The 12549-nt window shown below is 40.5% G+C and overlaps 1 protein-coding gene across 14 annotated transcripts in view; it reads left to right on the forward strand.

The window, feature by feature from the left end:
- Positions 1-746: 746 nt before the first annotated feature.
- The window catches only part of fgfr3 (fibroblast growth factor receptor 3), a 76820-nt gene continuing 65017 nt past the window's right edge, over positions 747-12549 (forward strand). For all 14 annotated transcript variants that reach the window (XM_033987921.2, XM_055231205.1, XM_033987920.2 and 11 more), the window contains exons 1-2: positions 747-1187; positions 8217-8423. In XM_033987921.2, the coding sequence (XP_033843812.1) occupies positions 8279-8423 (145 nt within the window). In that variant the 5' untranslated portion in view covers positions 747-1187; positions 8217-8278. The remainder of the gene's footprint in view (positions 1188-8216; positions 8424-12549) is intronic.

The following is a 12549-nucleotide window of genomic DNA, read 5'->3' on the forward strand; positions in this document are numbered from 1 at the left end:
AGAGAAAGAAAATATATACCTTCCAATGCATATTTAAATATAAAAATATCAACACTAAAGCATCGCCCATAATACTTTGAGAAAAATTTCGTTGTCCGCTTTTCATGAACAGGGAGAGTGTGTTGGTGAACAAGGAGAATGTGTTGGTGGGAGGTGCTTGGAGCGCGTCTCACGCCTGCAGCGGCCCCTCGAGGGGCGGTGCGCCGTAATGTGATCCCCCTGAGCCCGCTGTGCTGCTGTGTGTGTCCCGCAGGCAGCGAGGAGCCAGCGGGCACCAGCTCCAACTCAGAACAGAGCGGAAAGAGCAGCATCAGACCCCTTCACAATAAAAACACAGCTGTGTCCTCTGGGACCAGAATACTGCGGTAAGTAAAATAGCTAAATGTACTGAAATAAAAAAAATAAGGAGGATGGACATCAGAACCACACAAGGAAAACCAAAACCGACCTAGAGACAGGAGCAGGACTTGAGCACATCATTTCCTTTGTGTGCTTTAAAAGTTTAGCTATTTTAACTTATTAGATGCTTTATTTATTTTTAATATCTAAAATGGAGCATAACTTTTTAGAAACTTTGAAAAACGTACATGTGATGCACATATATCAAAGTATTAGTCCAGATTAGGTCTGTGCGCGTGGCTCTCTGCGCTTCTGAACGTCACGAGCTCTTCCTCCAAACACGCCTTTATTTTGTTGACTCAAAACGGAACTGTCCCAAAGTCTCCTCCGCTGATCGTTGAGTGAATCCAGCGGCGGGTTGTAGTACTTCACTGTGAGCAGCGGAGCGGAGCCACAGAGCGCGAGGCTGATCCGTGGCAACACACTCCGCTCGTGCAGACAACACAGACATCTCCACGCGCCATTGCGTCCACTCTGCGTGTCCTCCGCCGTGTTCACGCACAGCTCCACGCGCAGAGAGGATGGTCCGGGCGCTTGGACACTGTGCACAGCAGCGCGGACCCGGGATTTAGTTAAAAGAGAAGTTCGGGAATTTTGAGTGAACAGCGGCAGTGGATCGGGACTCGACCCGGAGACGTGGATTTTAGAGGACTTTTATTTACCTCAGCACTGAGGCGAAAACTCAAGCGTGGAGTTACGGATATAGGACCAATTCTTTCTTCAGTTTTTGGATTTAAACACTTGTTTTTTTTTATTATTGAGATACACACGGCAAGTGGGACTCTTCAGTAAGTACCTGCTTTTATGTTCTGCTTCTGTTTAACGTTCTAATTAAAAGAGAAACTTGTTTTCACTTCCTTGTGCAGAAGAGTCAGACAGGTTTGATGTCTCATGCAGGGTGCGCGGAGACGCTGTGGTGATACAGCACCAGCCCAAGACAGTGGCAGCGCACAGGTGGCGCCTCCTCGTCCCCTAAATCTGTGCGTAAATGGTGCCTCGAAAACGGGCTTATGCGTAAAACGATCCATTTGGTGTGCGCGTAACAGTGGCACTGGTTAAGAGCGTTACGCGCAGCTGGCACAAGTCATTTGTCAGTGCCTAAGCAATTTTATACAAAATACTTGCTTGGATGACTGTATTATATTAATCGTAAACATATTTGCCCACACATTTCCAATGAACCTTTTTTACGTTGTGCGTTATCATAGGTTAAGGTTCCGACAGGTTGCATCTTCTTACATCTAAATCACATGTTGTCCATTCTACTCTTGACTAAATCAGTGAACCACAGGGATGCATATATATTGGTGCAATTGAAGGCACAGCTCGTTTTAAACTGTTCCGTGACAGAGGGTCGTTGGTTTGGAAAGCGCGGCGTGTTGTGCTGGAGAACCGTGCGCGCTGATGTTAGGATCAAAGTTGTTTTTATTATGGCAAAATTGTGCGGTTTGGAAAGCTTCGAATACAGAGTCTAGCCAAACAATTGCGCCCAAATAGCCTCAAAATTGCGCACGAATAAGTTCCATTCGAATTTCCTATTAAGCTAAAGTCACGCTGTTCCATGGCGCAGGCCAAAGTACTTTCTAAGGCTTTTTATTAAAACTATCACTAAATTAACATTCTTACAAAATTGGAGTGATCTTTGCGGTTTAGTTAAGAGTTTCAGTCAGAATTAGTTTGTTAAAAATGACCTATTTCCTTTGGATTATCAACATTTCAAGTCCTTTATGTGATATGAAAGCTTGAGAACATTTTAATTAGTGTGTTTGCAATCAATAGGATCATTAACAGCGGCGCTTTTCAGTTGCACCCTCCTCCTGTCTCCTCGTCCATTAATCGCATCCGACTTGAACATATTCAAATCAAGCACCAAAAAACTTTATAAGTATCATATATCTGTGTATTATATATCTATCATGTTTAAATGTAATTCTATAAGAGCCAGGTCCTTGTGTTAACACGAACACTCCTTCCCTCGCTGCATCGCTGACGTCTTCCCGTTAACAGAATAATGAATTACGCATCAGTCAAGCCTCCGTATTCCCCGTGCCGCGCTGCCTCCAACACGTTGTGATCATCTCTGAAGTTGATCCAGATAACGCTCCCTCCCCTCGCTCCCCTCGCCCCGCCGCTCCTCGCTGCTTCTTTGAATGAACGTGTAGAAGAGCCGCGCGCTCCTCTCCCCTCCGCAGAACATCACTCATCTCTCTACTTGTGAGCCTCTTGAATAGCTTTCAGATGGGGCTTTCTGGCCACTCAGCTCGGCTTTAGGCTCCTTCACTTATCAGGGCGTCAGGGAGTGAGCAGATGATGAGAGGAGACCTTACAGCAGAGGACGGATTTAGGGGAGAGAAAGAGGGCAACATATGAGATGAGATGAAATACAGCAAATGATTTATGTTATAGTGGCACACAGTCGCTCAAATGTATATCTGTATGTTGGTGTGCCACTAAGGAATGTTTTAAATGAGCAGAAATGCATAGTAACTGAATGGGAGTTGTTTTTAGAAAGTTAGTCTTGTACTATGCCATTTCAGATCAAAACATCCATACACAACAGTATAGTTTTATTATGCTTATAACTGTTCCAAGTCCGCTCTTAGTCCACTTACGCACATTGGGACACATTATTTCTTATGCATTTAGTTCATGGCATGTTCCTTCCTTTGCTGAACATTGGCTATTTCAATACACAAAGCAACTATCAAAATTTAAGCTGTGAATTAATGTAAAAAACAAACCACAAACTCCAAACTTCTGCCTCCTACGATCTTTTAAACTCCATCTATGCTCTATAACTGCCATGTTATTATGCAAATACCCTTCTATTCTCCACTGTAAGCAGCCCAAATCTCAAAGCTCTATTAAATAAATAGATGAATAAATTAATCTTCCTCCATTGACCTGCGAAATCACCAGTTTAGTGCATTTCCAATTAGAGCCAAAAGCGTTCACACATTTCAGGGCCAAATGACTGTCTGATTGGGCTGTGTCTTTTCCAAATTGGTTCTAGATTGCATGTCTCTTCATTATACTTATCTTTTGCTAATTGTACCACTGTGGTGAGTATATTGAAAGTGAATATCTTGCAGGTGTGGTACATTCACATTGTAATCAGTGTGTAATGTAATGTTATGGACTGAACAGTAGTTTTATTTGACAGAGGCTGCACTGTGCTGTTAATATCGAGCCTGTTATGAGTGGAGGTAGAGTTGCCTCCCCACTGTGTCTGTTTAATTTTGCCCTCAGCTCTCATAATGTGTTCAGTCCACTCACTTTGACACACTGGTTTAATAACATGTTAATGCTCCGAGTGAGAAACAGGTTGACAAAGTACTGGTTGGTTCATATATATTGTGTCGCCAACAGAGCATCAAAGTAGTAGTAGCAGAAATTAAAATATACCGAAGAATTACTGTCAGAAGTTATCTTAACACTTCTGTAACGTCTTACTCCACAACAAAACTGGGTTCAAGCCGGGAGTAACCCTTGAATTAAATCTGGACTGCACTACAACTAAACCAGGACCAGAGAAGGACCAAATCTTTGTCAGGACTAAACTAAAACTCGAACAAGAAAAGTATACTTTACCCTGTTGCCAAGGTTTACAAGTAAAACCACTTATAGGTCGCAACCCACCAGGCTGCTATTCTTAAAAGAAAAGGCGTAGTTTCTTACGTTGACCTTGACAAAAGTGGTTCTGTCACATCTCCGTCGCTATAGCAACAGGACTCTGACCTTAGATCAGTTTCAAAGGAGTATTCGCTTCACAACACTGTAGCCTATAGTCTTAAATGGGAAAACTTAAGCAGGTTTGTGTCACATCAGGTCCACACAGTCCCAAATGCCTGCGGTAGACAAGCAATAACATCTAATTAAGACACTGTAAAAACAACAATCCAGTGAAATAACCAAGTTTCATTTGTTAGTAATTAAAATTCTTAAAGTTTCAGTTCTTCCCACATATGCCTCTCGAACTTTCTGAATTCAAGAACCTTTCCAAATGTGAAATTTATTATCTAAACATGGGGTTAACTGTGACAAAAACATTTGAACTTTCCAGCCATATTGCGCAGAATAGTACAATAGCTGGAAATACTTCTGTACAGTTAAAAATTTTCCTCAGAATTGATTAGATTTAGTCTGTGTACTCATTTTCCACACCTACTTCAACTTGGACTGATTTCATTCATTGTTTAGTTTAATCACTACAAATTAGTGAGTGAATAGAAAGTTTATCCTCTTATCTGTTCCCACCATCTGATGTTGATGGGTGAATTATTGAGCAGCCGTGACACAGCGCTGGGGTGTGACTGTGATGTGACTAACAGGGATTTGAACCAGTCTTTAAAAACTGCCTCCGAGCCACTACAACGCTCACATGCTCCTACTGCATGATTCATGTGCATGTTTTATTCACACCAGCGCTTGGGTTTCCTCTTTATGCTTTCAAAAATATTGGCAACAAAACACTTGGAACTTCAGTCGGGGTCTAGAGCCACGACACTCGCTCATCATCTTCAGTACATTGTGAGTTGAGTGTGTCTTTTGGTAAGTTCTTTGGCTTAGTTCATAACTTAAAGGGTTCATGTGCTTGTCTTCCAGATGTTTTTGCATTGATTGGAACGTTTCACAGTATGGAGATGAGCAGGTGGCGTTCCCTCCATCAGAAAGGTTACAGTGCACCTTTATGATACTGCCTTTGTAGCATAGTAGTAAGAATTTGAATTTGTGCACTGTATTTGTAATAGTAGGAGCAGTACTAGTCATTCTAGTTGTGTTGCTGCTGCATTAGGACTGTCGCCATAGTTCAACACTAAATATTAGATTATTTAAAAGATCCATATTACACTGTTTTCTGATCTATGTTATAATTTTGTTTCCTCATCACAAATTTACCTGGAGTTATGTTTTGTTTTGTTTTGTTTCTGCATATTTAGCCTGAGTTCTTCTCTCAAACTGAAAACACTCTGTTCCACCTTGTGATGTCATGTGGTAATACAGGAAGTGCTCCACTATGTTTTTAAACTGCACACATCTTCACTAGAATCATTTGGATATTTTCAGACCTGGAATTGCCAATCTCTACTAATCTAAAGCGAAAAGGTATCGGTTAACTTGAAAACTGCAGCTTCATGACATCACAAGGTGGAATGGAGTATTTTGAGGTTTGGAGATGTAAAAACACAACTCCAGGTCTGTTTTTGAGGAGGTAACAGCATTATAACACGGTTTAAAGCTCATCAAGAGTCAATTTTGTGTAATACTGGACCTTTTAAATAGTGAAAAGTCCTCAAAATGGCATCAATAACAGGAAACTGAAATTCAATCAAAATTGGTGTAATCTGTGTTTGTAATAGTAGTGATTAGTAATATTGTAGTATACAGTATATTACTTATTTTATACTACTTTTTAGTATTAAATAATAGATAAGAACTTTTACTTGTTAGAAGTATACTGACTATATTACAAAGTGAATTATATTATAGTTTAATTATGTTGTTTTGTTTGGGTAATTTGCTTTGAGTCACTATTATTCTGCAGCTTGTGTCATTACTGCCTAATTAGTGACCATTAGACAAAAATTCAAACGCTGTCGCTTTCCAAGTTCTTTCAAAGTTGATTAGCAGTAATTGCGAGAGACGATAACTTACACTATGTGAGCTTTTAGTACTAGTCATTTTGTTACTGCTCATGTGCCAGATATTCACATCTTTTATTCCAGCTGAAATGAAATGAGAAACATGTTTACAGAGCTAAGATAACATTACAGATACCATTGCGTCATCGGTAACTTCTGCAAAATGACAAAGTGAATCAATGTGTGCAATAGATTTTAGGTTTTATGATGAGCAAGTTTTGACATTGCATTTGCCTGTGTTGTGAAATTCTGATTGCAGTATATTGTTTTAACTGGAATATGACCTCTATCTTTAGTAGTAAACTCAAGTAGCAGCAGTAGTAGTAGTATTAGTTGTACCTACGTGACCAGTAGTTGGCAGTGAGGCTGTAGCGGGGCTCAACTAAACCACTTAATACTTTTAATAGTAGCAGTTGTAATTGTAGGATGGTAGTAATGGCAGTAAATACATACCTGACCCTTGACGACATGTTTTTACGTCTTATGCGGTTGAATGTAGATATTGCAATACAGTAACATAATAGTGTACTTTTGAGATAAGGTCATTTTATCCACTCAAAGCTGGAGTTGGAGTCTGGAGGCAGTGATAATTTGCAAACACAGGCGTGCTTCTATGTGCTGGCCTCAGAGCGGGTCGCATGCTCCTCGGGGGGAAAGAAAAACACCCAGAAAACTTAAGACAACACACAGACAATACAGGTCTGTGTGCAGCTCCCATAGCTCTCTGTAATGTCCCGTACGTAGATACATACATGTGCTGGAGTCGGGATGTGGAAAGGTAAGAGACAGACAGAGCAAATATTTGACGTATTGAAAATGGACGATGACGACGTATAGGAACTTGCATAACCCAATGGTACCACATTTTGAGAACCACCGGTCGATAGTGAATGGGCATGCAATAGACTGTACTCACCACCAGTAAAGTATGGGGTTAATTTAATCATCATTGAAACTTAAATTGGAAAAAAATATCTACATTTGAACTAAGTTATGTTTGTGCACAAAGGTAGTACAAATCTGCACGCATTCTTTCTTAAATAAACAATGACCCAAACGCCTTCTTTTCTTCATCTAATCGCACTCACACTTGTGCATTCCTCCTCCTCCGATTGGCCAATGAGTGTCAATCTGATGCTAAACCAAGTGCGACCGTCTCATAAGAGTCATGTAGAAGGAATGGCAGGCTCTTGTTGTTTGCCCTTGGTATTGCTCCAGCCTGTTTGCGGTGCAGTTAATTGGATTCTGGACTTAGTGTTTGTGTGAAAAACTGCTTTAAATGCGAATGGCAAATATTGTTTTTGATGTCTTAACAAGAAGAAACAGGGGGAACTTTCTGCAAAATCCAGCAATGTAGGATTTCCGCTCTAATCCTCCCAATCTGAGAAGAATGTCAGGTCAAAGTATGGAGCAGGTTCTCAAATACAGTTTGTTCAAGTGGCCTTTTTACCTTTTATTGTCTATTGAGTTTGTTCTATTACTAAAAAGGTGCACTGTGTAACTGGTAAAAGGGTCTGTCATCTTCTTCTCCACGGAGATGTTATCGTTTCACCTACAATCTTCCACAGTATGGCATTGAATGTATCTGCCTGTATGGAGACACGCAGGTGATGCTAAAAGGCCAAGTTACAGGTCAGATCTTTGAAGAGACGACTCTGTTCAAGGGGTTTTTCAAGGTATTTCCATCAATAAAATTCTTCAATTGAAAAACACAATATATGACTAATGCCATACTTTGAAATATTCCTTTCAACGTAGAAACATCTCCAAAGAGACAAACAAGTGGCGGACTCCCTAGTGCAAAAGTGTGCGTGATTGGAACTTAAGTGCGAGTAAAACGAAATTCAATACTGTATACTAAAACAGGTCTAAAACTGGACTAAGAAAGCACTTCATCCAGTCTAAACCAGGTCCAAACCAGGTCCAAACCAGGTCTAAACCAGGTCTAAACCAGGTCTAAACCAGGTCTAAACCAGGACGTGATAGGGCTAAACTAGGCCTGCACTGGGTCTAAATTAGGAATAAACATAGAGATCTTTCTAATTTTCTGCTGCTAAACGAATCATCTAATTTAACACATTTGATGGCATTACCATTTGGATAGTTACTGCATTTAAACATCTGATGTAAAGCTTTTAAATGGACAGACCTTACCCTGCTCCTCTCCCCCTGTAGGACCCCTGGTGTGCTCTCCTGGCTCTGGAGGCAGGAGGTCGTGGACAGAATGAGCCTGCAGGATGAGCTCTGAGCTGGGCCTCGCTGCTCCGCATCCCCCCTCGTCGTCCGGAGGAATGACAGCTCTGTGGCGCCCCCTCTGGCTCTGCTGCGTCCTGCTGCCTCTGTATGTCACCGCGGCCCGGCTGCCCACTGCTCCACCCACAGGTAGGTTTGAAGATACTGCAAAAAGATAAATATGAACAATGGTCTGGTATAACACTTTTAAAACCCACGTTGCTTTATAGTGCATTATTCATTCTCTTCTCACACTCATGGTAGTATTGCCAACACTGCGTATACGTTACTCTATCTACTGTTACTGTTATGTCATATAGAGCATCACGGGCCAGATCAGCAACTATAAATTTGACAATATTGAGTTGATTGAGTTGGTGTGATGTCATGTCTGCTCGGAGGAGACGTTGTGCTCACTACTTGAAATAATTTAGTTTTATAGAATTTCAGCGTGTTTTGGGGAGTGTATAATTGGATAGTTTGGCTTGTTGGGCTTTGTGTGTTTGTGTTGCTCTTTGTTGTGAAGCTGAGTTAAACCCCATGGATCAATCCTGTCTAAACACTTTCTTTCTTCCCTCCATTTTTGACATTTTGTACCAACCTCTTTTCTTTCTCTACAACTCAAGATGTAATTTATTTAGGGTGTTTAAAGTGATTTTCTGACAACGTTTACACACTTTTAGTTACTGAAAATACTTTGTATAGACTGGCAGATCTTTTGTGCGTGTGTACTGTGTGTTCTGTGGACAATCTGACACTTAAATTACACTTTAAAGCTGCTCAAAGTGGGAGTGGAGTCTATTCAAAGAAATATACTGGTGTTTTGGCAGATGGTTATTATCGGAAAGTGTTGGGAGAAAAAATGTGGAAGACTATATCCAGATAAAATGTATGTATTTGTCCGATATAGCATTGTCAATACAATCGTGAGCTGGCATAACCACTATCTGAAACTTCCATGATTGGTCAAAGATTTTTTAATAACTCATAACCGAATATTTCATTATAGCATCCATTAACATTGTATATGTAAATGCAGTGCAGTTGAAATAGCTACTTTACATAATAGAAACGATAGCACATTTATTGATAGAAGCTAGAGTGGAGACGGAGAGTAAGATGGATGAGAGAACTAAAACTGGTATTATTTAACTGTTCAGGAAATCAGGGAACCTCAAAACGTGTATTAATTCTACATGACAGGCTTGACAAATGAACATGTATTAGTAGACCTTACAGAGTGGTCACGTAACGTCATGAATTTCACATTTAAAAGACCTCGAACTGAATCTGACATGGATTTCCTATAATATATTAACACAAAGTCCCTCTATGGGCCAACCTTTAGCTTTTTACCTGTATTAACCCCCCCTGTTTCTCCTCCTGGGCCGTCCCTTCCCTCTCTCCCTCCCTCTCTCCCTCCTTCTCTCCCTCCCTCTCTCCTGCACATGTTACAATAGGCGTGTTGTGATCTGACCTGCTTGATTGGCTTCTCTATTGGGAGCCATCATGGTCGATCAAACTAGACTTCATCTTCCAGCCAAATGTGTGCAAAAGCGCCGTAGGTGGTGAGAGATTGCGCGACTGTGGAGCGGCTCTACATGACCGGATTCTGTTTCCAGTCACTAATGTTTTTGAATGAGTTTGATTAGTTTAAGAGGTGCTGGGTGATGGTCAGGTGATAACATGTCGTCTGGAAGAGGGCTGTTTGTTTAACACAGGGTGAGTAGGAGCATAGCAGCGGCATGTAGGGAAAGAGAGAGATTAAGAAGGGTTTAAGTGGTTACAGTCAAGTCTTATATGCTTAAACTAGCTTTTAGGTATTAGGTATTAGGTATAAAGTTCATAGTTCACCCACAGCTAATGAACATCTGAGTCACCTAAAGTCTGGGATTAGTTTTAGTTTTACTGTAATAGTTACGAATGTTATCTGTGTTTCTATCTGTGTGAATCATGCATGTCTCTAAAAAATGTCTGTAAAATTCCCCCGCATCTTATCTACTGTAATTTTGAAAACTCCAAAGGACAACCAATCAGCTCTCAGGCCAAAAAGTCATATAGTGACTCGCCTGACTCGTTATAACATGTTTGTCAGTGGATAAAGACAGTGTGTAGTGGTCAGATTTGTTCACAAAGTTCTGACGAGAGTGAACTTAAAGAGTTGGGTACTTCAGCTTTAAAACAGTATTCACAAACAGTATACACCCTTTGTCTATTAACTTTATCCTGCACAATATGACCCCAATATGGCATTATATAGATCAGATATGCAATGAAAACTAATGCATCTAAAATTCACCTCAGACATATGCAGTAGATAACATATATTTAAAGCTGTATGGTCTTACCCCTCGCCCTCTTGCCCCTGATGCCCTGTCTCAGGTCGCAGATCTCCTCCTCCACAGATGGGCTCACAGTGGGGCTAAAGTGACTGTCATACTGGGGCAGATGGCACATTTCCCCTCAGCCTTGGGTCATCCCTGCTCCATCACAACACCAGCTCCACGCTGTCTCTATACTGTATCTGTGTGAGGCAGGATTAATGTGAGCCGGGTCAGACTTCACCGAGGATAAGGACGGAGATTTGTCCTTCAAAGTTTACTAACAAAATACACACTCGATGTGTAGCATATGAAGTAGCGTCAGTGTGAGTCAAATGCGCACCATAAAAGACCATGTCACCAAACTTTTGTCTTGTGAATGAGAAAAAGTATTTTTCCTGTAATGTATAGGAAAAACATATATGCTGTGAAAATATCAGAACACGAACCTGCCAGCAGTCTAATTTAGTTGTAAAAAATGTCTAGATCCAAACATGTAAAAAAGAGCTGTGTGTTTCACTATTTGATGCTTTGGGATGAGAGCTGATTGTCTGTGCGTTGACAGTCCACCTTCCTTTACTTCCTTTAAGAAGCTGTTCAAGCTGTGAGTTTGTGCTTCACACACTTGTTCTTTGTTCCGGAAATGTGCCAAGGGTTTGTGAGAGCAAAGAACAGGTTAGACATATTTGAAAACATACTTCCTCCTTTTATTGTTTGAAAATCAGCTACCCAGCTTTAAAAGGTGCTGTCTGATGTCAATAATTAACTTCATCTTAAGACCTGAACTTATCTACATCTAAACTGTCCCATAACTGATAATACCATTTTTAAATAATAGAGAGTTGTTCCTTCTTCTGTGTATTTCACTAAACTCCTACACGTTGTCTAAAGCCTGCAGCCATAGCCCTGTTTTACATGTATACGTGGTATGTTTGCACAGACAGTGTGGTTTGAATGCCTTGTTTCCATAGACTCCTCTGTAATGTTATTCCAGAGCACACTGCTGTTTATTTCTCCAGACGCTTGTGGCATTTCTAAAACCAGAGTGACGTCCGACGCCACACTGGACTAAAGGCTGTGTTTGTCTTTTTCTACTCTTTATTTACTGACCCACACACATACTCCCTCCTGCTGACAGCGCCCCCTGCAGAGAGAACTGCTAAAAGTATATATAGTTTATCCACCCTCGCTGTGATGTTGTTTTTGAAGACTGAATATGCAAAATAAGCAGTCTTGACGCCTCAGAGCTTACATGTTTCTGAAAAGTAAGTTGAAAAGAATGGACGTAATCATTAAAGTTAGATTTTGAACGATTTAGACGTGCGCTAGCTTTTCTGATGGACGATACAGCGCCTTTTGTCTCCACGGTTATGCTAATGCTCTGCCTAAAACGTTCCACGGGTTAGCATTAAGTTTATCTATCTCCATGGAGACAAGCAGATGACTCCACCAGTTGAAATTACAGGTCAGGTCTGTGGACATGAAGAGCTCACTTAAAGTAAGACCCAGGCCTATACCGACTCACGTTCAGTATAGGAAAGCTGGAATGATATTTTTTACGGTTTAATATTCATAATATGTACAATTTCTTTGCAAAAGTGGTGAGATTTTTGTTATTTTAGTTGTAATATAAGATTTAAGCTGTAGAGGGTAGAATAAGTGTCTACTGTGGTTAGTTACTGCTTCATTCTCTTATTCGTTAGGCTTTTTAATGAGACTGTCTACTTAAAAATGGTTTACTGGAATCTTCTTCCATTATTATTATTATTGTGTCAGTGGCAAAAAATAGTTTCAATATTATCGTTTATCATTATACACCTCTGTAGCAATAAATCGTGCTTCAAAATGTTATTGTGACACCTGCAATTGAATAAATGCAAGACAGTTTGATCAATGCCAAATTATGGAACAGTCCCAGCAAAGAAAAGTTAAATCTTATTGTGCGCAGGAGAGAT

The sequence above is a fragment of the Periophthalmus magnuspinnatus genome, chromosome 22 (genome assembly GCF_009829125.3).
Source record: "Periophthalmus magnuspinnatus isolate fPerMag1 chromosome 22, fPerMag1.2.pri, whole genome shotgun sequence".
Taxonomy (NCBI): domain Eukaryota; kingdom Metazoa; phylum Chordata; class Actinopteri; order Gobiiformes; family Gobiidae; genus Periophthalmus; species Periophthalmus magnuspinnatus.